The 25,118-nt window shown below is 43.3% G+C and overlaps 1 protein-coding gene across 5 annotated transcripts in view; it reads left to right on the top strand.

Moving 5' to 3' along the window:
• The window catches only part of PPFIA4 (PTPRF interacting protein alpha 4), a 125,721-nt gene that overhangs the window by 12,987 nt on the left and 87,616 nt on the right, over positions 1–25,118 (top strand). For 4 of the 5 annotated variants that reach the window (XM_033917485.1, XM_033917484.1, XM_033917486.1 and 1 more), the window contains exon 2: positions 195–1,415. In XM_033917485.1, the coding sequence (XP_033773376.1) occupies positions 1,167–1,415 (249 nt within the window). In that variant the 5' untranslated portion in view covers positions 195–1,166. The remainder of the gene's footprint in view (positions 1–194; positions 1,416–25,118) is intronic. The other variant, XM_033917483.1, reaches the window with a different exon arrangement.

Below are 25,118 nucleotides of genomic sequence, written 5' to 3'. Positions count from 1 at the left end.
GCATCCAGTCCTATTGGAGAATCTCAAGGCAGGACTTGTTCCAGTATTGGGTGGAAAGAGGCTCATTGCTCGATACTACATGTGTGGTGTGACTGCCAATATGTAGGGTATTAGTAGTGTAGCAAAGAATTTGTGAAATTGGTAATTTGAGACAAATGAAGCCACAAAGTTCATTTCTTGCTTTTTCTTTCTAGTAGCACAGAACAGCTTCCAGAGGCTTCCATGGACTGAAGGACTTGCTCTGTAAATTGATCCTGCCCCCCACGGGCCTGACAAGAGGATTTTCAGCTTCGTAACACTGTACAGTTTAAGGCCATATTTTAGAAGGAAGATGACATGATTGGAGACAGACATCCTAATCCTTCAGAAAGGATTGCGCAGATCTTCCAAAGCTGGAGGAGCTATGGTAGAGTGAAGCAGGGAGGGGGTGGGGGTGTGGGTGGGGTCTGGTGAATAGGACCACAAGAGGGGAGCCAGCTCTTTAGAGCAAGATCAAGAGAGTTTGGTCTGCTGTACCTCAGGAGGAGAAACACTGTTTCCAAGCGATGAAGCTCTGTGGCCTCATACATTTTTGTATGTGGCCAAATTGATGTTATCATGGAATTAGAGTCTCTTGTAAAGCTCTGAAAACACCATCATTACATGGGAAACCAGTTGGCAAGGAAGAGCCTTTTGACGGAACCTTTGAGGGGAATCCAGTTGATACCTGTGGGTACTTAACGGGCTTCTTAAAACATATATATAAGAAATACAATCTCTAGTGAGTGCATCATTTCAGCTAGTATATTGGTTCTGGAAGAGCTGAGTCCTTTGCTGGTTCTGACACCCTTTTTGTGGACCAATCCCAAAAATAATTCAGAAGAAAGTATCTGAGCTGCTGGGCCCTGAAAAGTTACAAGTGCAAATGTTTGGACATTTCAGAATGAAATATTGGATTGCATCCTTGAAAAGAGGTTTCCCAGACCCTTGTGTGCTTCATCCACTGATTGACAGCCCCCTTTAGGCAATAACTTTCTTATGGGCCACTGTAATGACATGAGCCGGTGACCCCCAGGATTGCACTTGGTTGGAGGAAGGCATTGGGCAGGGCGTATTGACGGCACATGAAACACTCTGCTACCTCTTTGACCCTTACGTATTAGGAGGGCTAGAATTCAGCTGGCGCTATGATGTGTGAGGTGATGCCTACCATCAGTGAGGGGCAGCCCCTGAGCCCTGCACTGGGCCCCCCAAATGGCTCTGACTCAGACTCAAATTTGGAGCAGCTGATGGTGAACATGCTAGATGAAAGGGACAAACTGTTGGATACGCTGCGGGAAACCCAGGAAGCGCTGAGCGTGTCGCAGGCCAAAATGCAGGAGGTCGTTCATGAGAGGGATCTGTTGCAGAGACAACTGAGTACAGCTCTTCCTCAGGTAAGGAATGTATCTGAAGCATGCAAACTTCTTCAGGCTGGCGGCTTGTAACCTATATCTTGCTTTGTATTTCAGACTGTCTGCTTCAATGAGTAAGGCATATATTGTGTGCTCAAAATTACTGTTTTTAGGGCTCCGACGGGGGGGGCGTGGGGGGGAATCCCCCCACTTTACTTAATATACATTGTGCCGCATTGTGGGGGGTTTGGGGGGTTGTAACCCCCCACATTTTAATGAAAACTTCCCTTTTTCCCTGTATTTAGGGAAAAAGTTAAGTTTACAGTAAAATGTGGAGGGTTACAACCCCCCAAGCCCCCAATAACGCTGGCGCGATATCTATTAAGTAAAGTGGGGGGGTTCCCCAACAAAACCCCCCGTCAGAACCCCTAAAAACTAATTTTCTTCGGCGCGCACCTCCGTCTTGCGCTCAGTTGTCGGCGCGCGCCTTTGTCTTTCGCGCCGTTGTCTATGAACCGCTAAAATAGAACCGTACCAAATATTCATATGCGATTTGACCCCCAAGTATAGGGTTACCAGATTTTATGATTGTAAAATCCGGACACATGACCCCGCCCTGTTCCATCTAAGTTACGCCCTGTTCTGCGCTGAACCTCTTATTTATGAGCTCAGAGCCAGGTTGGAGGGCCTCCGAGCATGCTCAGATGTGACACGATGATGTCACCTACATGCACGCATGTGTGTGACATCACCACATTGCATCCATGCATGCGCAGATGCCCTCCAGATGTAGCCCCGAGTTCAAAGTTTTTCAGAACCCAAAGTGCCGGGTTTTGAAAAGCCGGTTGGATGCCTGGACAGTCCTCTAAAAAAAAAAAAAAAAGTCTCCATAGACTCCAGCTTATCCAAAATACCGCAGCCAAGCTGATTTTTGCAAAACGCAAATTCGACCATTGCAAAACGCAAATTCTCCCCACTACTTACCAATCTTCACTGGCTCCCAGTGCTTTCCAGAATTCATTTCAAATGCTCTTGTCTGGCTTTCAAGATCATTCATGGCATCCTTCCGCCCCTAATCCCACTATCTTTTAACGCCTTGAGGCCTGCTACCACCAGATCCGCCCACAGACATAAACTGTCCTTCCCCTCTCTACACGGTATTCTCCACGCAGGCAAAACTGGGAAAATCTCTCCTCTCCAAAATCACAGGCCTCTGGAACGATCTCATTTTCCCGCTGCGGAACCTGGGCTCCCTCCAATTATTCCGCAAACAATTGAAAACCTGGCTCTTTTCTAACATATAATCACTTTTTCTATCATAAAACCATTTACTCTCTTGTTTATATTCCCTCTATTCATATACTCTTGTAAGTCTTTCTCCCCTCTCCTTATATTTTTAAGCTTTGTAAACTGTGCCGAGCTCCACTTCCATGGAGATGATGCGGTATATAAACTTAAGGCTTAGTTTAGTTTAGAAAACGTGTCTGGGTAAATCCGGACGTCTGCTAACCCTACCCAAGTAAAGGGTTACCAGACGTCTGGATTTAACTAAACTAAACTAAATCTTAGGTTTGTATACCGCGCCATCTCCGCAAGTGCAGAGCTCGGCACGGTTTACAGAAGTTAAGAGGAAAGGAACTACAATGAAGGGATAAAGGAGAGGGACTAAGAAGATAGAGAGGGACCGGATGCTAGAGAACGGGAGGTAATTAGATTTTTGAAAAGAGCCAAGTTTTCAAGTGTTTGCGGAAGGATTGGAAGGAGCTTGAATTTCTGAGCGGGGGTGTGAGGTTGTTCCAGAGTTCTGTGGTTCTAAAGAGGAGGGATGTTCCAAGTTTTCCTGCGCGGGATATACCTTTTATAGAGGGGAAAGACAGTTTCAGTTTTTGTGAGGGTCTAGTGGGGTGTGGGTTTGAGGAGTTCCAAAAGAGTGGGATAACGGGAGGGAGGACGCCATGTAGGATCTTGAAGGCTAAGCAGGCACATTTATAGAGGACTCTGGAGTATACTGGGAGCCAGTGAAGCTTAGAGAGGAGTGGGGAGACGTGATCGAACTTGCCTTTTGCGAAAATAAGCTTGGCCGCGGCGTTCTGAATTAGCTGAAGTCTATGGAGGTTTTTCTTAGTTAGGCTTATGTAGATGGAATTACAGTAATCCAGTCTAGAGAGGATGATAGATTGAACGAGGACGGCGAAGTGAGAATGATGAAAGCAGGATCTCACTCTCCTCGGCATATGAAGGCTAAAGAAGCATTTTTTTACCAAGGAGTTGAGGTGATCATTGAAGGAGAGAGAGGAGTCTATGACGATGCCTAGGACTTTGCTTGAAAACTCAAGCTGAAGAGTGGGGCCGGATGGTAGTGGGATGGAGGTGGGTAAATGATCTAAAATTGGGCCGAGCCAAGTCCTCTTTTTTAGAGGACTTTCCAGGCGTTCGACTGGCTTTTCAAAACCCGGCACTTTGTCCGGGTTTTGAAAAGCTTTGCGCTCGGGGGCCGCCTCCGGAGGGCATCTGCGCATGCGCGGATGTAACACGGTGACGTCGCACGCATTGCATCCGCGCATGCACAGATGCCCTCTAGACACGGCCCAAAGAGACGAGGTTTGTATGGAGACGGAATGCAGCAGGGCTGTGGGTGGAATGGGGCATGGCTGTAGGAGGAACAGTGCGGGGCCGGGGCAGAATATTGATTTACATTTGCATATGAATACCGTATTTTCACTCATATACCGCGCACCCGTGTAAAACGCGCACACGGGTATAGCGCGCGGGAAACTGTAATTTATGTAAATAAATTTTTATATACCGCGCACACCCCTATACTGCGCATGCCGCCCCGACTCTCCCGTCGCTGCCCGACTCTCCTTTCGCCCGCCCCGACTCTCCTCTGGCCAGCCCGACTCTCCTTTAGCCCGCCCCGACTCTCCTCTGGCCAGCCCGACTCTCCTTTAGCCCGCCCCGACTCTCCTCTGGCCAGCCCAACTCTCCTTTAGCCCGCCCCGACTCTCCTCTCCCCCTTGAAGTCCCTTCAGAGAAAGGGTGGGACCGCCAGAAGAGGAAACAGCGTAGACGGAGGACTAAGAGAAGGGGCAGGACCGCCGGCAGAGGAAGCAGCAGGACGACGGTAGGCAGCTTCTACATGATGGGGGGGAGGCTGTGGGGGTGCGAGCGGTCCTTCGGGGTGGGGGTGCGTGTGCGTGTTCGAGCACGAGCAGTCTATCGGGGTGGAGGTGCGAGCGGTCTTGCGGGGTGAATCGGACGTCGGGGGGGGGGAACTATGTAAAAAAAAAAAAAAGGGGATAACGCGCTCACGAATATAACGCGCATGATTATACTCAGTTTGTAAAATCATGTATAACGCGCGCGTTATATGCGTGAAAATACGGTAATCTGGTGCTCTATTATGCTAAATTCTACTGAAATAAACAGTTGCACTTTTTCACGTTGCTTTTATACTACTTACGTTAAAGTTCAGTGCCCATTATTTGTATTTCATATTCATTTTTGGCAAAATAATATTTTTCACTAGCTGATGCCCCGGCGTTGCACGGGTATTTAATTATAGCAATAACACTGTAAATGGATTCAAATAAAGATACTTTATAGTGGTGAATGAAATTATTTTTTACAGCTTTATAAAAAGTACAATATTCAAATTATAATGTGAAAATTTGACAAAATGAATACAATACAACTAACACAAAACTTGATTATGAACAACATTTTTAGTTTCACCTCCAGGAGCAAGAACATATAAATTCTTGGGTGAACCCACCCTTGAGCAAGCAACATAGAGTTGTCCATGGGAAAAACAGGGGGATCTTAAATCCACTCCACAGTATGTAATAGTCTGTCCCTGTGATTTGTTGATTGTGATAGAGAATGCAAGTCTCACTGGAATTTGCAAGCTCTTAAACTGAAAAGGAAGATGTGTTGCAAGTTTCGTTCAAATCGGGCTAGCCGTTTTTGCGTTGGCAGCTTTTTACAATTTTTCCATTGACATGAATGGGTGAAATCTGATTTTCTGTTTGTAGCTCCGCCCATGTGTGCAGGTGGGCCGCGAGACCCCCAGAACATATCACCCCAGGTAGTGAGGGATCTGCATACCAAGTTTCGTTCAAATCGGTCAAGCCGTTTTTGCGTGATCGCGGCACATACACACACACATACATACCTCCGATTTTATATATATATATATATATATATATATATATATATATATAGAAGATTGTTTGTATAGTAACATATGCTCTTCAATACAACTCTATAAAATGCCTTAGTTATTGTATAGTAGATGAATTTGATAGACACGGGCTCTCATTTTACAATTCACGTTTGAGACGTGCTTACTGTACATCGACACTTAGACGTTTAAGCAAGATACAAATAGTATACGTTTTTAATAATAATAATAATAATAATTTTATTTCTTATATACCGCTGTACCGTGAAGTTCTAAGCGGTTTACAGTAGAAACAGAAGAAATGCAATAAGTAAGATTAATTAAGATGAAGAGAGAGTACGGTACTTAGAGTTCCCTGACTGTCCCAAAGGCTCACATTCTTGCTAAAGTACTTGAGAAAAATAAGTTAGTTAGGTTATAAACATAGAGTAGAAGAAGGTAGGAAAACAGTTCATAGGAAAATTAATTTTGAATACATTATACATTATATATTGTTCAAGGCGGAATACAAATTATAGGAGATTTGGACATTACCAAAAGAATTGCGTCCCCATTTCACAAAGCCAGGATAAGTGCATCTCAAATCCAAGTGCATGCAAGGGGCAAAGAAACGCCGTTGTCTGGGTGTGTTTTGGGCAGGACAAGGGCATGATAGGTAAATGCATGTTTGTTCTGTACTTCAGAAGAGGACTTTAAGAACAATGTTGGGGGAGTCGCATTGGCTCCTAAGCCCGTTTTAAGTTTTGGCAAACTTCTCCTATTGAGCTGCACTCTACTGGAGAGACGCTCCCTTAAGTCTCCATGTCAGTCTCTGTTCTGCAGCTTATCTAAATGTGGCTGATATTGTGTGTTAAAATCTTGTAAATGTAGGTTATAGTATATACTTGTGATATTCATAGTGGTACTGTGGAAGAGAGATTGGCACATGTGTTTCATAGATAAAGAGGGTGTGTTGACATATGGTTTAGGGATGTAGGAGAAGTGCTAACATATTATCTTGTAATAAAGGGAAGATGTGACGCATAGCTTTGAGATGCAGAAGAGGTGTTAACACAAGCAAAATGATGTAAGAGGGTTTTGAAGTGTGCAACTTAGTTATTGGAGGGGGGGGGGGGGGGGCAGTGTTGATGCTTGTGGCTGAGAATGAGTGCAAACACGGTGCAAATGCCCTGGAATATTAATGCACTATGTAAGTATCGGCATGTTTTGCACTAGATAATTTCAAGCGTCTGTAGCAAGGAGCATTAGATATGAAAATTCAGTTCCTCGGTTTTAATTTGAGCCAATCTTTGTTGAAAAATGTAAGCATGTGATTTATTTCTGTGAATAACAGTTCTTCACCTTGATAATCCGCTGGAAAAATGTTCCAGAAAGAAGAGCCCCTTCTACAGACTCTCAACTCCGTCAAGATCTTTAAGATCAAACGAACAATACCTGTTGTCAATTCCATCCTTAAAAATCATCAATACAAGACGTACAGAGATGTTTTTCCGTTGCAGCCCCCCCCCCCCCCCAGCTTTGGAACACCTTACCCATCTATCTCAGGGAGGAGACCATATTAGAAAGATTTAAAGGTTCCTTTAAAAGTTTTCTTTTTAAGGACGCTTTTGATATTTATGACTAGAGCTTAGCCCCCCCCCCAAAAAAAAATTAAGTTTTCTTTTTAAGGACGCTTTTGATATTTATGACTAGAGCTTAGCCCCCCCCAAAAAAAATTAAAAGTTTTCTTTTTAAGGACGCTTTTGATATTTATGACTAGAGCTTAGCCCCCCCCAAATTAAAAGTTTTCTTTTAAGGACGCTTTTGATATTTATGACTAGAGCTTAGCCCCCCCCCCCCAATTAAAAGTTTTCTTTTTAAGGACGCTTTTGATATTCATGACTAGAGCTTAGCCCCCCCCCAAAATTAAAAGTTTTCTTTTTAAGGACGCTTTTGATATTTATGACTAGAGTTTAGCCCCCCCCCAAAATTAAAAGTTTTTTTTTAAGGACGCTTTTGATATTTATGACTAGAGTTTAGCCCCCCCCCCAAAATTAAAAGTTTTCTTTTTAAGGACGCTTTTGATATTTATGACTAAGAGCTTAGCCCCCCCAAAAAATTAAAAGTTTTCTTTTTAAGGACGCTTTTGATATTTATGACTAAGAGCTTAGCCCCCCCCCAAAAAGTAAAAGTTTTCTTTTTAAGGACGCTTTTGATATTTATGACTAAGAGCTTAGCCCCCCAAAATTAAATTTTTTCTTTTTAGCAAAACTTAACATTATTTTTATTATACAGACCCCCCTTGTTCAAACCTTAAATGTCTCTCTTTACTCTAAACATTGTAGTCTGTCTCCCTCTCCTTATGTGTCTTTTATTGGGTGAAAAGAAAAAAAAAGTCCATTTCACGTCTACCGGTATATAAGTATGTTGTATCTTAGTTGTATCTCATTTTTTATCATTGTACAGCACTTAGAAATGTTGATAAGCGTTAAAATCAAATTTTAAATAAACTTGATGTTAGGCCACTTTTCTTCACTGCAAGGCCTTGGGGGGCCAGCAGTGGCTCCCATTGACTCTAAGTGTGGCTCTTTTGCTTTACCAGCCCTGCTGCGACCAGCTGAGTGGCTGTGGTGGGGAACTCCCCAAAATCGGTAGGAGAGATGCCCACTCCTTGCCACTGGAACCCCTGAATGCCCCCTCGAAGTTCCTTGGCAGGAGGGATGCCCACTCCCTCCTGATGGAACCCTTGAAACACCCCCAACCGCGGTAGGCAGAAGGGATGCCCACTCCCTTATGCACTCAGGCCCTCCCGAATCAATGACCTGCCCCAACCGCCGATACCCCCAAACCCCTCCTGACCCTCATGTACCTTTTGTAGTAAGGCCAGCCAGAGAGATGCTTACACCCTTCAGCTGTCGGGCCCACCTCTTCACAATGGCAGGCTTTCCCCTTCCTGGTGCAACCTGGGATTCAGAGGAGAGGGGCCTAAGGCCCTAATTGACCCAGGTGCTTAAATCCTGTCCCATAGTAGTGACCTTAGGCACCTGGGCCAATCAGGGCTTAGACCCCTCCCTCCCCGGTGCATCCCAGCTATGGCTGAAAATGAACATTTCTCCTTTCAGAGCAGAAGCTTGCAGGGGGCCCACATTAAAGATCTAACATATTGTATAATATATGAGAGCTATGGTCTCTGTAGGTGGATTCAAAGACCTTAACATTTAAGAAAAATGCACTACAGCAGCCTGATTGACTGACTTTTTAAAATTTTTACAAAAGTAGTTATTATTCACGGGGAAAATAGTGTTTATGTTCACAAAGCAGACTAGCAGGAAATGAATATGAAAGAACTGAAACCATTTTAGCTTTCTATAGAGCAACATCCATAAGGAAAATCAAGGAAACTGAATGGCAAAATTGAAGATGTTACTTTGTAGAAGTAAAGGTGCCATCAAAGGGAAATCCGGGCCGGTAGAAATCATGGGCAATTGGAATTAAAATTTTTTTGAACATCTGTGGTTTTGAATTGGTGCTCTGATGTATTGCCATAATGTTTCTAGACCTATGCAGCACTGTACAGAGTTTACACATGGATTTGTGGACCCTACAGACCAAAAACATGATTTGTGAGTGTTATTTCCAAATGCCTTATTAAAGTGTGTGTTTAGAGGTTTAGAAGATGAGGCACGAGTGTTTTATATTTCATTGTATTGTTGTAAGCTTTTATAGTGATCTATTTTCATTTTAATTGCATTGTGTTTGTATTGTATCATGCTGTATTTTGGCAAGAGGGTTACTATTGTTGTTCTGAAGTGACCTTTGAAACAGCCTAACCTTTTATCCACTGTGGTGGTGGTGCCTTTCCTTCCCCTTCATTTTTTTTCCTGTGAATTTCTATCTTTTGGGGAGTTGTTTTTTCTTCCTTATTTTAGTTCCAGGCAGCTAGTATTCCTCTCTCTTCCTCCCTGTCCCCCTCCCCCTGTTTCTGTCATCTTTCTTCCATTCTTCCCTGGCTCCTAGCACCTGTCGCCCCTTGCCTTCCCTCCTCTTATACCCAGAAGGAACATCATTGTGCCCTGGAGTCCGATATGTTGCTGTATTTCTGCATAGTAACATAGTAACATAGTAGATAACGGCAGATAAAGACCCGAATGGTCCATCCAGTCTGCCCAACCTGATTCAATTTAAATTTTTTTTTTTTTTTTTCTTCTTAGCTATTTCTGGGCAAGAATCCAAAGCTTTACCCGGTACTATGCTTGGGTTCCAACTGCCGAAATCTCTGTTAAGACTTACTCCAGCCCATCTACACCCTCCCCAGCCATTGAAGCCCTCCCCTGCCCATCCTCCACCAAACGGCCATACACCGACACAGACCGTGCAAGTCTGCCCAGTAACTGGCCTTAGTTCAATATTTAATATTATTTTCTGATTCTAAATCTTCTGTGTTCATCCCACGCTTCTTTGAACTCAGACACAGTTTTACTCTCCACCACCTTTCTCGGGAGCGCATTCCAGGCATCCACCACCCTCTCCGTAAAGTAGAATTTCCTAACATTGCCCCTGAATCTACCACCCCTCAACCTCAAATTATGTCCTCTGGTTTTACCATTTTCCTTTCTCAGGAAAATATTATGTTCTACGTTAATACCCTTTAAGTATTTGAACGTCTGAATCATATCTCCCCTGTCTCTCCTTTCCGCTAGGGTATACATATTCAGGGCTTCCAGTCTCTCCTCATACGTCTTCTGGCGCAAGCCTCCTATTATTTTCGTCGCCCTCCTCTGGACCGCCTCAAGTCTTCTTACGTCTTTCGCCAGATACGGTCTCCAAAACTGAACACAATACTCCAAGTGGGGCCTCACCAATGACCTGTACAGGGGCATCAACATCTTCTTCCTTCTACTGACTACGCCTCTCTTTATACAGCCCAGAATCCTTCTGGCAGCAGCCACTGCCTTGTCACACTGTTTTTTCACCTTTAGATCTTCGGACACTATCACCCCAAGGTCCCTCTCCCCGTCCGTGCATATCAGCTTCTCTCCTCCCAGCATATACGGTTCCTTCCTATTATTAATCCCCAAATGCATTACTCTGCATTTCTTTGCATTGAATTTTAGTTGCCAGGCATTAGACCATTCCTCTAACTTTTGCAGATCCTTTTTCATATTCTCCACTCTCTCTTCGGTGTCTACTCTGTTACAAATCTTGGTATCATCTGCAAAAAGGCACACTTTTCCTTCTAACCCTTCAGCAATGTCACTTACATACATATTGAACAGGATTGGCCCTGAGGGACTCCACTAGTCACCTTTCCTTCCTTCGAGCGACTTCCATTAACCACCACCCTCTGGCGTCTGTCAGACAGCCAGTTTCTGACCCAGTTCACCACTTTGGGTCCTAACTTCAGCCTTTCAAGTTTGTTCAACAGCCTCCTATGAGGAACTGTATCAAAGGCTTTGCTGAAATCCAAGTAAATTACATCTAGCATATGTCCTCGATCCAGCTCTCTGGTTACCCAATCAAAAAATTCAATCAGGTTCGTTTGGCATGATTTACCTTTTGTAAAGCCATGTTGCCTCGGATCCTGTAACCCATTAGATTCAAGGAAATACACTATCCTTTCTTTCAGCAACACTTCCATTATTTTTCCAACAACTGAAGTGAGGCTCACCGGCCTGTAGTTTCCTGCTTCATCCCTGTGACCACTTTTATGAATAGGGACCACATCCGCTCTCCTCCAATCCCCAGGAATCACTCCCGTCTCCAGAGATTTGTTGAACAAGTCTTTAATAGGACTCGCCAGAACCTCTCTGAGCTCCCTTAGTATCCTGGGATGGATCCCGTCTGGTCCCATCGCTTTGTCCACCTTCAGTTTTTCAAGTTGCTCATAAACACCCTCCTCCGTGAACGGCGCAGAATCTACTCCATTTTCTCGTGTAACTTTGCCAGACAATCTCGGTCCTTCTCCAGGATTTTCTTCTGTGAACACAGAACAGAAGTATTTGTTTAGCACATTTGCTTTCTCCTCATCACTCTCCACATATTTGTTCCCAGCATCTTTTAGCCTAGCAATTCCATTTTTTATCTTCCTCCTTTCACTAATATATCTGAAAAATTTTTATCGCCCTGTTTTACATTTTTAGCCATTTGTTCTTCCGCCTGTGCCTTCGCCAAACGTATCTCTCTCTTGGCTTCTTTCAGTTTCACCCTGTAGTCCTTTCTGCTCTCCTCGGGTTTTTTTATATTTCATGAATGCCAACTCTTTCGCCTTTATTTTCTCAGCCACTAGGTTGGAGAACCATATCGGCTTCCTTTTTCTCTTGTTTGTATTGATTTTCTTCACATAAAGGCCGTAGCCATTTTTATCGCTCCTTTCAGCTTAGACCACTGTCTTTCCACTTCTCTTATGTCCTCCCATTAAGCATAGCGGGGAATGTGACCACTCTGCCTGAGGCTGAGCTTGGAACTGTGGTGCAAGATCACAAAATTCCCTTCCTGTTTGAACTTAATCCCCGAACCTTGCACTTTGTATTAATAGTGCTTGCTGCGCATGGGGCTTGGATTCCATATAGCAGTGACAATTTCCCAGGGTTCAGCTCTTCTGCTGAAAGCTTCAGTGGTACACGCAACTTTACCTTTGGTTGGTCAAAAGCATTAATCCACATGTTTCAAACTAGTATTGCTTTTCTGCAGTAAGCTGTGAAAACTATAAGACTGTGTTTATAGCTATGCTGCATGCTGTTCACATTCTTTAATTTGTAAATGGTTGCCTTTTTTTTTTTTTTTTTATATATGGGGGTACCACAGCGCTGTGAGGTTTAAATGACTGTTTTGCCCGCGCTGATGAGGGAATGCAGTGAGTGCCCCTTCGTCCATTCAAGTATGTGTTGTGGACGTGGCTATATGTGACATTTTTCAGTCCCTGATCTTCTGAAGAAGCTCAGGGCGAAATGGGTCCCGTTGAGATCAGTGATCAGAAATCTGAGAGAAATGTTTGCGATCAGCAATTAGAAATACGTTGGCTTATAATCTTGAAATCAGATCAAGTCCTCATTCCATTCATCTCTTTTTGCATATTTATGCTTGTTTACCTATTTAAGTTGATCGTCAGTGAGGACATGAAGGCTGCCAATCAAGTGGAGAAAGCTTCATCCAAGGCAAGACAAATCATGGGTTGCATACGCAGGGTTTCGTCAGCCGTAAGCCGGAGGTCATTATGCCATTGTATAGATCCATGGTGAGGCCCCACCTGGAATACTGTGTGTAATTCTGGAGGCCGCATTATCGCAAGCATGTGCTGAGGATGGAGTCGGTCCAGAGAATGGCCACCCGGATGGTCTCGGGACTCAAGGATCTCCCGTACGAAGAACGGTTAGACAAATTACAGCTATACTCGCTCGAGGAGCGCGGAGAGAGGGGGGACATGATCGAGACGTTCAAATATCTCACGGGCCGCATCGAGGCAGAGGAAGATGTCTTCTTTTTCAAGGGTCCCTCGGCAACAAGAGGGCATCCGTGGAAAATCAGAGGCGGGAAACTGCGAGGTGACACCAGGAAGTTCTTTTTTACTGAAAGGGTAGTTGATCGCTGGAATAGTCTTCCACTTCAGGTGATTGAGGCCAGCTGCGTGCCTAATTTTAAGGCCAAATGGGATTGACACGTGGGATCTATTCACAAGGTAAAGGTAGGGGAGGGTCATTAGGGTGGGCAGACTGGATGGGCCGTGGCCCTTATCTGCCGTCTATTTCTATGTTTCTATGAGGAGGTGGTGGACCAACGATTGAGTAGACAAACTCCCTGAATAGAGCAGCGTTTGCTGTCCTATTGTGAATAGAGAAAGGGTGTGCGAGGTCTTTCCTCCTTTGTCCATGATTTTTGTTTCATGCCAACACAGGTTATTTAAAGATGAAAGTTTTTAGATGCACTCAAAAAAAAGAATTTATGGCAAATTGTAAAAGAAGCGCCTAATTAGGCACTGTTCGGCGCGATTCAAGTCAAACTGGGTGCTGTTTAATGAATCGCGCTGAGCGGAACCTATTATGGAGGCGCCCAAGAAATAGGCCAGCTCTAGGCACAACTGAAAGTTAGGCGCCCAGCTGAGCGCTTAAGCAAACTTAAGAGCGGCGATTCTGCCACAAGGCGCCTAACACGTAGCCACGCCCACACCTAACATGCATAGCAGCTATTTTTTTGAAGGCCGCCTAAATTTTTAGAGGCGCCTTGTTGCAGAATCGCTCTTTCTTGATGGGCGCCTAAGTTTTTCAATTTTTGCTGATTAAAAAGCTTAATTGAGCTTGTTACCCGATTTAGATAGGCGCCCATTTAGAAGGGCGCCTCCAAAATAGGTACCTAACATTAGGCGCCGGTTACAGAATTTGGACTTTTACAATGTTTTGCTATTTAAAAATTTAATAAAAATTAAAGTTTTTAGATGCACTAAAAAAAGAATTTATCATGTTTTTTGCTAAGAACTGTATACCTGCTCCACTTTTGATGTTTATCTTGTAGATCAGGGATCTCAAAAGCCCCTCCTCGAGGGCCGCAATCCAGTCGGGTTTTCAGGATTTCCCCCATGAATATGCATTGAAAGCAGTGCATGCACATGGATCTCATGCATATTCATTGGGGAAATCCTGAAAACCCGACTGGATTGCGGTCCTCGAGGAGGGACTTTGAGATCCCTGTTGTAGATAGTCTGGTGGAGTAGTTTGTCTTTTTAACATAACATATGACATCAGATAAAGATGAAATTAGTTAGACAAGTCTGCTGTATTCAGTGTCTTCTGCTTTGGGAAGTTGATTATAAAAATTTACATATGCAACCTGACATCTTCCCTTCTGTTAAGAACATAAGAAGTTGCCTCCGCTGGGGCAGACCAGAGGTCCATCTCGCCCAGCGGTCCGCTCCCGCGGCAGCCCATCAGGCCCATTGCCTGAGCAGTGGTCCCTGACTATCCCTATGACCTACCTCTACTCCTATCTGTACCCCTCAATTCCTTTATCCTCTAGGAACCTATCCAAACCTTCTTTGAAGCCTTGTAACGTGCTCCGGCCTATCACAGCCTCCGGAAGCGCGTTCCATGTATCCACCACCCTCTGGGTGAAAAAGAACTTTCTGGCATTTGTTCTAAACCTGTCCCCTTTTAATTTCTCCGAGTGCCCCCTTGTACTTGTGGTTCCCCATAATCTGAAGTACAAGGGGGCACTCGGAGAAATAAAAGGGGACAGGTTTAGAACATATGCCAGAAAGTTCTTTTTCACCCAGAGGGTGGTGAATACATGGAACATGCTTCCGGAGGCTGTGATAGGCTGGAGCACGTTACAAGGCTTCAAAGACTAGCCATACTGGGTCAAACCAATGGTTCATCTAACTCTGTATCCTGCTTCTAACAGTGGCCAATCCAGGTCAGAAGAACCTGGCAGAAACCCAAAGAGCAGCCACATTCCATGCTACCAATCTTAGGGTAAGCAGCGGCTTTTCCCGTATCTGTTTCAATAGCAGCAGCTTGGCCAATTTTTTTTTTTTAACCCAGACATGATAACTGTTGTAACCATGTCTTCCGGCAATGAGTTCCAGAGCTTAACTGTTTGTTGAATGAAAAAATATTTCCTCCTATTCATTTTAAAAGTATTACAAAGCAACTTCATTGAGTGCCTCCTAGTCTTTGTACTCTTTCTAAAAGTAAAAAATGGATTCAATTTTTTATACCACTGCCTGACTTCTCTGTCCTTTTCCCACCACTGCCCTCTATATCTGTCCCAAGCATGCCCAAAATCTGTTAAAAGCACTGGGCCTCTTTCTTCCAAAGTAACTATTGGAAAAGTGGAACAGGACTTGGTGTCTTTCAAAAATATTCAAGAAACATTAATTAAAGATAATATAAATCTTAGGAGAAAAATTGAGTCTTTGGAAAACAACGCCCGTGGAAATAACCTAAGATTGATTAATTTCCCAAGGGTCGCTATTGTGTCCCCCAGGGAAATGATTAAATATCTACGGGCAATACTGGGAGTATCGGAGGAATGCTTACCTCCATTCTCTCAGGTTTATTACTTGCCTGCAAAAAATCAATTTCATCGTCAAGTGATTAACAACCAGGAGGTATTAGATGTATCAACCTTACTTGACAATTTATACAAATTGAATACCAGCTTCTTCAATAAATACTTAAAATAAATTTAAATTATTGGATTACTTATTAATACTTAAAATGTATGTGTATAAATAAATATTAAATTATATGAAAAGTGCTCAATGTTTTATCTCTTGCATGCGAGCCACAGTGAGATCATTGAGGGACCATCATCACACTTTTTGGTCCCTTGTCATGCCTTATTTCTGATCTGATAATAAAAGATCATCCCATAAGTGCTAATGTAATCTCTTATACGTTGTTGAATAGATAGATGGAATAATGCACTTATCTTATAAGATGGTCAGCTTATGTGGCTCTGCAGGCTTACTATTCCAATAACAATTGGTGAATAGAAGGGACCAAAAAGTGCGATGATGGTCCCTCAATGATCTCATTGTGGCTCGCATGCAAGAGATAAGACACTGAGCACCTTTCATATAATTTAATATTTATTTATACACATACATTTTAAGTATTAATAAATAATCCAATAATTTAAATTTATTGTAAGTATTTATTGAAGAAGCTGGTATTCAATTTGTATAACTTGTAAAGTACTACTGGCATTTTAGAAATCTACACTCCTTTTATATTTATAGTTTTTCAACCTTACTTGAGACATCAGATAAAGAAATGGCAATCCCAGCTCCGATAATCTTAACGGTGGCTCTTCAGCCAGACAAAGCATGGATTTTGAGATTATTCTTCAAAAATAGACAAAAAGAATTTCTTGGACTCAAAATTCAGATGTTTCCCGATCTCTCACGTTGGACGCAGAAGCACCGACATGAATTTCTTCTTTTGAAACCAGATATTTTAGCTTTAGGGGCTACATTCTATTTAAGGCAACCTTGTAAGTATATAGTGTATAACCGTGAAATTAAGTATGTTTCCTTTGAACCTTCTCAGTTAACTAACTTCTTGTCATTATCCGGTTTGCTCTTTAATTTAGGCATTAGCTCTCAGCCCTACAGCTTTATATCCTTGAACATTTACTTAATTTCTCGCTTTTTATTATTCTTGGATCCCTTTCTAGGACTTGAGTAAAGTTAAACATATATAAATGTTCTTTTTCTTCTTTGATTGTTGCAATGTTAATTTTGATGGAATTTATTCTTATGTTTAACTTCTTTCTGTACAAGTTATTATGCTTGATATAAGTGTGAAAATGGTATAAATAAATAATAATTAAAAAAAGCACTGGGTCTAATTTTCCATGCTGATAAACCATCTCAGGCTTTTCCCTTCCATTTTTATGTGGCAAAAGCGCTCATTCTGTCCCTCTGATAGTAATCCCCCCACTCATGGCAGGATTAAAATTAAATTCCTTGAGGCACCCACCCACCATCACTGTACCGTGCTGCATGCATCCAATAACACGATAGAAATAATTAGCGGCATTATTAAATCAGAAAGGGAGAAGAGGTCAGCTGTGGAAAGAAACAGATGGGCCAGATTTAAGCTTCTAAAGTTTGGCAAAATTTCAGACATACACGGGGACCAAATAGGATGAAGTTGTCATAGGTGTGATGGAATTTTAGAAAGGATGATCTCATCCAGGAAGGGGGGGGGAATATGTAGTTAATTTATTTTTAAATTGTAATTTGTTTATCTTGGCCATTTGTATTACTCTTGATTGTCTTTATACTGTATGAATGGGTGGGTGGGGGGGGAGGGAAGGGATATGAACTTATTATATTAATTGATGGAATTAGATGATTATTTTGTAAACTGTTGCACTTGATGTTGGGTTATTAAAATGAATAAAGATTTAAAAAAAAAAAAAAAAAGAAAGGATGATCAAATTGGAGCTGTTGTACCAAAGTGGTTGCTTTTGGAGAGACAGGTTGCAGCTCCATTTCTTTTCTTGTGCTGATTAAGTGCACAGGTTAGATGAAGGGAAGTCTTAACAGTTCTGCAGTGGAGAGCAAACGATTAAACAAAAAAGGAGAACTGCAGAGATGATGTACATGATTCAGGAACTTTAGTGAAGACACCCCCCAAAACCCACTATACCCATCTGTCTACAACTCCAATAATCCTTAAGGCTGCACCTATTTAGCAGTACAGTGGAGTTTTGTCAGGCTCACATTTTCCACCATGAATGTAGTGGTTAGAGTGGCTTAAGGGGCTTGCTACTAGAGAGTTGCGCGGGGACAGAAATCCCACCCATCCCCACCCGGATTCTCTCCGTCCCACTCATCCCCGCAAGGAATTACCTCCATCCCCGCCTGTTCCCATAAACAGTAGCAATTACTTCTGACAGGATCATCAATTCCACAGTTTCTTTTGTGTTTGCGCTGCTGTTTTCCTTGTGGAATATCTTTGGTGGAACCCTTTTTTTGTTTTCTGTTCAGGTAATTAACTTATAAACCCCCTCTTTTATTAAGGCTGACGTGTCGATTTTATTATATGGATGAACCCTGCTTCCAAAGCCTTTCATGCCCGTGGGAGTCCCGTTGGCTAGAAGGGGGGTCTCTGTGGGAGTCCTGTGGGCCAGAGGGGGGTACCCGTGGGAGTCCCGTGTTAGGGGGGATTCCCACGATCCCTGTTCCCGTGCAGACCTCTACTTGCTACTCCTCTCTAGGGCTCGCTAGCCCACCCACCAGGCTACTTAAGACATCTGTGTGGAGCTCTACTAGGCTTTCCTATACCAGGTGTTGATGTTCTGGAGACAGGTATGTATGTTTGTATTCTGATCTTTGTGCAGGTGAGGTTGTCTGTGAGCACTGGGGGGGGGGAGTGTAGGAGTGTCTTACATTGATGCATGCAATGGTCATCTGTCCAGGCTGTCTTGCAAAATGTTTGATTATTGCAGCAAGACGTTCATGTCTAACCTGCCCTTGAGTCTGCCCAAAGCCCGCGCAAAACACGTCTCCACCCCACCCATCTCATGCTCTGAACGTACAGAGGCTGGAACACCACGCTAGATGTATAGAAAGACGGTTTTGATTATTGGCCCTTGACACGTTGTCCAAATGCTGATAATCAAACTGAATTTCTGGATGTACCCAGGGACTTTTTAGGCTTCTGCCGCTGTGCGCCCGGAACTGAAAGGGGCGTATCTGGGGTGTGTGGTTAGGGCAGGATGTGAGCCAACCTAGACTTAATCATCATGCAGGGATAATCCAAAGGTTTTATGAGACTTCCTGGATGAAACTTATACATTGTGATTTAGAATAGATGATGTAAAATCAGATATATGTGCCAAAAAGGTATCCAAAATGACCAGGTACCCACTGTAGAGACCACATAAAGAGCTCCACACACTCCCCCAGTGTTTATTAACCCCATCACATACCCATAAAGATCAGAATAAAAATGTACCTACCTGTCTCCAGAACATCAGCACCTGGTATAGGAAAGCCCAGTAGAGCTGCATTTGATTTCACTGAGCAGTATTTCCAGTGGTATAGACTCCTATACTTCTCCTGTAGCAGATTCAGGAATGATGCGCCTTTTTTCAGGAGTCAATGTCTTGTTGGAACCCTCAATTTATCTTAGTTCATATGTAGAAATCAAATATAACTGAAGCCTGAGAAGTGTCCTGGCTGACCTTGAGGTATAGAGGTGTATTTTTTTTTTTTTTAATCGCAGGAAACAATCTCTTGCATCTGCCCTTCATAAAATTTCACCACTATCTCTTGGACAATCTAGGTGATGTATAAAAATGGAATCGCCAACAGGTGAAAGCCACAAAGTAAAAGACCAGCAGCATAAGTGAGGCTTCCCGATGTCTGGCTTAAAACTCTCCCAGGACTCTTCAGGTTTTCAGGAATTTTTTACCTTTCAGTATCCTTTGAAGAAGTAAATCTCCAAACTCTACACGTTATGGTTACTCACTGAGGTTTATCTCCTCTCTTGTAACTTGTCATTTAGTGATATTCTTTCTTCTGCTCCTTCAGGTGGGTAATGCAGCTAATAGTTAAGATGAATGTTCATATGTGGAATAATCATCATAATAGTGATCTGTGTATAATTTCTCTCATTTGACAAACTTTTGCACAACTTGAAGTAAGAAACAAAAAAACAAAAATAAAAGCCACAAGATTACATTGTATATTCCAAAGCACATAACTTTTTATTCTAGTAATAAGTATTATAGCAGCATTTGTCAAATCAGAAATAAATCAGTTTGGACATATACAATGGAGAGAAAAAAACCTCATACAAACAGTGCCAGCATATTTCTGTAAGTATGGTGCAGCTTCTCAAATGAAACTCTACCAAAGCATGGGGGTTTTGTATAGAAAGTGTCTTTGTCTTAGACCGTTCCCCTGGCTGTGAATATGTATCGCCCTATTGGAGCAGACCAACTGCCTATCTAACTCTCTCCTAGTCCATGCCTCCATTCTTCCCTGGGGGACCCTGACAGGCATAGCTTCTGGAACTATCTTCTTGAAGTTTCCATTCTTCACACGGGTACATCAGTATCGGTGCATTAGCCTGGCATCACTTTATCAGTTCTTAGGTTCCAGGATGGAGTGTTCTGCTGACTTGCATTTGCTTTCAGCACTGTCCAATAGCTCATTGTCTTTCCAGCAGTGGTTGGTGTCCTTGAGAAACTTCACAGCAAGAAATTTACACACTCGCATGCCACACATTAGCATCTCAGCATCTGAACTGAAACCAGTTTGTACAAGTCCATGACTTCAGAAACTCCAGCAAAATGCAAGAATAGGTCTCGCAACCTGTAAAAGTCTCCCATAGGCTCCTGTCATCCATCTCAAAACTTTACACACAAAAAAAGAAGAAAAACCATACAATTTCCACAAAACAAAAAATGACAGAAAAACCACAGCGGGGGCCGACCAAATATAAAAAAAACCCTGCTGATACGAGCATTTCAAAGCTAAAAACTTTTATTGTAAAACACCATGGAGTCCTTTTTAGTGCTTGCCGTTTTAGTGCATAATAAACGCTAACGCGTCCATTATATTCTATTGACGCTTTAGCATTTAGCGTGCGCTAAAACGGCTAGCGCACCTTTTTAAAAGGACCCCCTTATGATGTACAGCAGTTGAGAGAGACGGACTCGGCACGGGCTATGTTTTGGCCCAGTGGCCTTTGTCAGGAGTGCAATAAATAACTAAGAAAAACCAAACATAAAACATCCAGGAAAATTAACATCATATGGATTAAAATATAAAGATATACCTAGGCACATAAAATAAAAACAAAGAATGATGGACAAATAAATACATTATAAAGCAGATGTAAATTAAATTGCAGAATAATTATGATTTTAAAATATAAAAAGTAAACACAAATATAAATTGAGGTATGAGTACAGGTAGTCCCCTGACTTAAGTATGACTCGTACTTAAAAACTAGGCTTTCCTAGCTAGCCAGGTATGTATGTTTGTATTCTGATCTTTGTGCAGGTGAGGTTGTCTGTGAGCACTGGGGGGGGGGAGTGTAGGAGTGTCTTACATTGATGCATGCAATGGTCATCTGTCCAGGATGTCTTGCAAAATGTTTGATTATTGCAGCAAGACAATCATGTCTAACCCGCCCTTGAGTCTGCCCAAAGCTCGCGCAAAACACGTCTCCACTCCACCCATCTCGTGCTCTGAACGTACAGAGGCTGGAACACCATGCTAGATGTATAGAAAGACGGTTTTGATTATTGGCCCTTGACACATTGTCCAAATGCTGATAATCAAATTGAATTTCTGGATGTACCCAGGGACTTTTTAGGCTTCTGCCGCTGTGCGCCCGGAACTGAAAGGGGCGTATCTGGGGGGTGTGGTTAGGGCAGGATGTGAGCCAACCTAGACTTAATCATCATGCAGGGATAATCAAAGGTTTTATGAGACTTCCTGGATGAAACTTATACATTGTGATTTAGATCAGTGGTTCCCAACCCTGTCCTGGAGGACCACCAGGCCAGTCGGGTTTTCAGGATAGCTCTAATGAATATGCATGGAGCTGATTTGCATGCCTGGCACCTCCATTATATGCAGATCTCTCTCATGCATATTCATTAGGGCTATTCTGAAAACCTGATTGGCCTGGTAGTCCTCCAGGAGAGGGTTGGGAACCACTGATTTAGATGATGTAAAATCAGGTATGTGTGCCAAAAAGGTATCCAAAATGACCAGGTACCCACTGTAGAGACCACATAAAGAGCTCCACACATTCCCCCAGTGTTTATTAACCCCATCACATACCCATAAAGATCAGAATAAAAATGTACCTACCTGTCTCCAGAACATCAGCACCTGTAGAGCTGCATTTGATTTCACTGAGCAGTATTTCCAGTGGTATAGACTCCTATACTTTTCCTGTAGCAAATTCAGGAATGATGCATGGCCGTATTAAGAACAATGTGTGGTTGTGCATGCTGTACCCTAGAGGGAACACTGGGACAATTGGCCCTTTTGTCACCTGGGAGCAGAGGTAAGCAGCAAGAATCTTAAAATCTACAAGTTCTGAGTTACATACAAATCCAACTTAAGAACAGCTTTAAAAATGTAACTCGTTCTTAACCCAGGGACTGCCTGTATGGGAATAATCAAGCCATTGTGACATCACTGTTGAGGTTCGCTCTTAGGCATTGGTGGAATGAGGCATTATGACATCACATCTGGAATGTTGCTATTTAAGAACGTGGTTGCAGTTTCATTTGATTTCACATAGCAGTATTTCCAATGGCATAGACTCCTACATGTTTCCTGTAGCAGATTCAGGAATGATGTACGGCCGCATTAAGAACAGTGTGTGGTTGTGCATGCTGTACCCTAGAGGGAACACTGGTAGGGACAGATGGCCCTTTTGTCAGCTGGGAGCAGAGGGATGAAGAACCAAGAATCTTAAAATCTACAAGTTCTGAGTTACAGCCAAATCCAATTTAAGAACAGCTGTAAAAACGTAACTTGTTCTTAACCTGGGGACTGCCTGTACAAGCTATACAGGAAGGGAATCCAGTTCCCACTGGTGCACAGCAGTGTACACTTAAATAAGGCATTTAACACATGACCATGTATGACACTGGGGTACATGTAAACAACATACGGATTCAAAACTGGATGAACAATGAATTAAATAAATAAATAAATAAAATAACTTACTGGCTAAGACCAAAGAATAATAATTAAAAAAAACCCCAAACTCAACCTGTGAAAAGCAAAAGCTTATCTAAAAGTGTGGGAGAGGTGTATGTGAAAAAAATATATATACAGATCATAAATGGTGAATCATGTCCTGTGTTACTAAACAACATGCTTAAAAATAAAAGAACCCCCCCCAGCCTATCCAATGAAAGTGATCAAGCCAAAAAGGTGTTAAAACAATCTTCTATATGGCAACCTACATATGTAAAGCACCCAGAGTGGAAACTGATAAATAATAGGATTTAGCAATAGCACGTATGTGTGAACTAAAAGCAAAAAACCAGCATGTGTGATATGTGTTAAATCAGAAAACAGTGATTATACCAATGGAAACTAACTTGTGTAATCTGCAATGAAATGGTGAGAGAGCTTAAAGAAATATGTGAGAAGGTGGCTAACCCAAAAAAGCACCATCGCTCATCCTTGCTAACAGTAGAGAATAGGTTTATGCATGGAAAAAGTCCCCTGTCAGTCTGGTTTTCAGGATCTCCACAATGACTATGAGATAAATTTGTAGGTACTGCTTCCTTGATATGCAAATATATCTCACTAGTCATTAAGCCCGTTACATTAACGGGTGCTAGAATACTGTTCACCCTCTATGTTGCCCCTTCCATTCACTGCCCTCTCTTCTCTTTCCATCCAGTGTCCGCCCCCTCTCTCTCTGTCCCATATGGCCTCTCTCCATCTCCTCTTTCCTTTTCCCTTGGTCTGGCATACCTTCCTCCTTCCCTCCATGCCCTGCCATCTGTTCTTCCCTCCAAGCCATTCTCTCCCCCTCTGCTCACTTTCCTCCTTCAACTACTTCATCGGGCAACAGCAGCATTCACAATTCATTGCTGTTGCTGGCTTCAGGTATTCCTCTCTGGCGGGTCCTGTGTTCATGAAAACAGGAAGTAGGCAGGACCCGCCAGAGAGGAAGGCCTGAAGCCGCAACAGCAGCGAATTGTAAACGCTGCTGCTGCCTGAAGCACCCGAGGCAGACGCTTCTCTCCCCACCCATCCCAACCCCCGCTGACTCTGCGACCCTCCCGGCGAGATGACTTTAATAACAAACCTCCCTCCAGCGTTGGCAGCCGCAGCACGCTAAACAGGCTGGTTCGCGGCTTTCTTCTGCCGTTGAGTCTCTCTGTCGCATTATTGATGACATCATTAGTGACGCGGCAGAGGGACTCAACGGCAGGAGAAAGTCGCGAAGCAGCCTGTTTAACGTGCTGCGGCTGCCAATGCTGGAGAGAGGTTTGTACCGGTATGTGCAGAAGCGATATGTCTCTCCCCCTGCAGTACCTGTGCAGCACTTTGCTGCGGCGCATCCTCCTATCCTGAGTCGGCCACTGCGCTCGAGTCTGTTTCTCCCGCTTTGTCTAGCCGCCGCATACGCACTCTGGCCACGGACCTACAGATCACGGATCAGGGATTACAGATCACGCAGGTCTGAGTGCGCATGTGCGGCTAGCGTTTTATTATATAGGATACAACTCTGGCTGGGTTTGCCCCCCCCCAGGACTGGGTTGAGGAAGAGTGTACAAATGGATTTCCCCCAGCTGAATCCTTTTTCTCCTCTTCCTGCACAGCCATCCACACACAGGTACTACTCACACTCCCCAAATCTCTGAGAGGAAGATTCTCAAAACTTACCGTGCCCTTAACAATGGTGGCTAAACCAGTTTCAGCCGGTTTAGCGTGCATGTATTGTAGCAGTTGATGATCAAAACGGCTCACCGCAGCCTTTTCCGAGCTTTCTAGCAGTCTCTTGACTCTGCCATGCAAATGTAGTACAATTAGGTCATTAATATTAAAATGCTAGTAAAATGGGCACTCTGGGTGATTCCCCAAACTTGGTGCCAGCGTTTTGCAAACAAAAATCACTAGCTTCTCTGGAGGTGGCGGTACTGTGAAAATCGCATCTCAGGTATGTGTTTCTGGCTGTGGCTCATAAAATTTGACATTAAAACATAAAATATTACAAGATTCACATGAATTATAGTACCGTATTTTCTCGCATATAATGCACGCGTTATACGTGGTTTTTACATACTGCGCATACCCTTGCACGTTATATGCGTGAGCGCGTTGTACAAATTTTTTTTTACATAGTTCCCCCCCCCCCGCCCGATTCATCACCCGGAAGGAGCGCTCGCACTCCCACCCTGAAGGACCGCTCGCACCCCCACCCGCACCACAGCCTCCCCCCCTCCCCCATGGAGAAGCTGTCTACCTTGTTTCCGGATGCCAGCCCAGCTGCTTCCTCTGCCGGCGGTCCTGCCTCTTCTCAGAGCCCTGTGCTGCGCTGCTTCCTCTTCAGGCGGTCCCGCCCTTTCTCTGATGTCAGAGA

Source organism: Geotrypetes seraphini, chromosome 13 (genome assembly GCF_902459505.1).
Source record: "Geotrypetes seraphini chromosome 13, aGeoSer1.1, whole genome shotgun sequence".
NCBI lineage: Eukaryota > Metazoa > Chordata > Amphibia > Gymnophiona > Dermophiidae > Geotrypetes > Geotrypetes seraphini.
The sequence above is the reverse complement of the archived record's forward strand: the minus strand, read 5'-3'. Positions and strand labels throughout refer to the sequence as shown.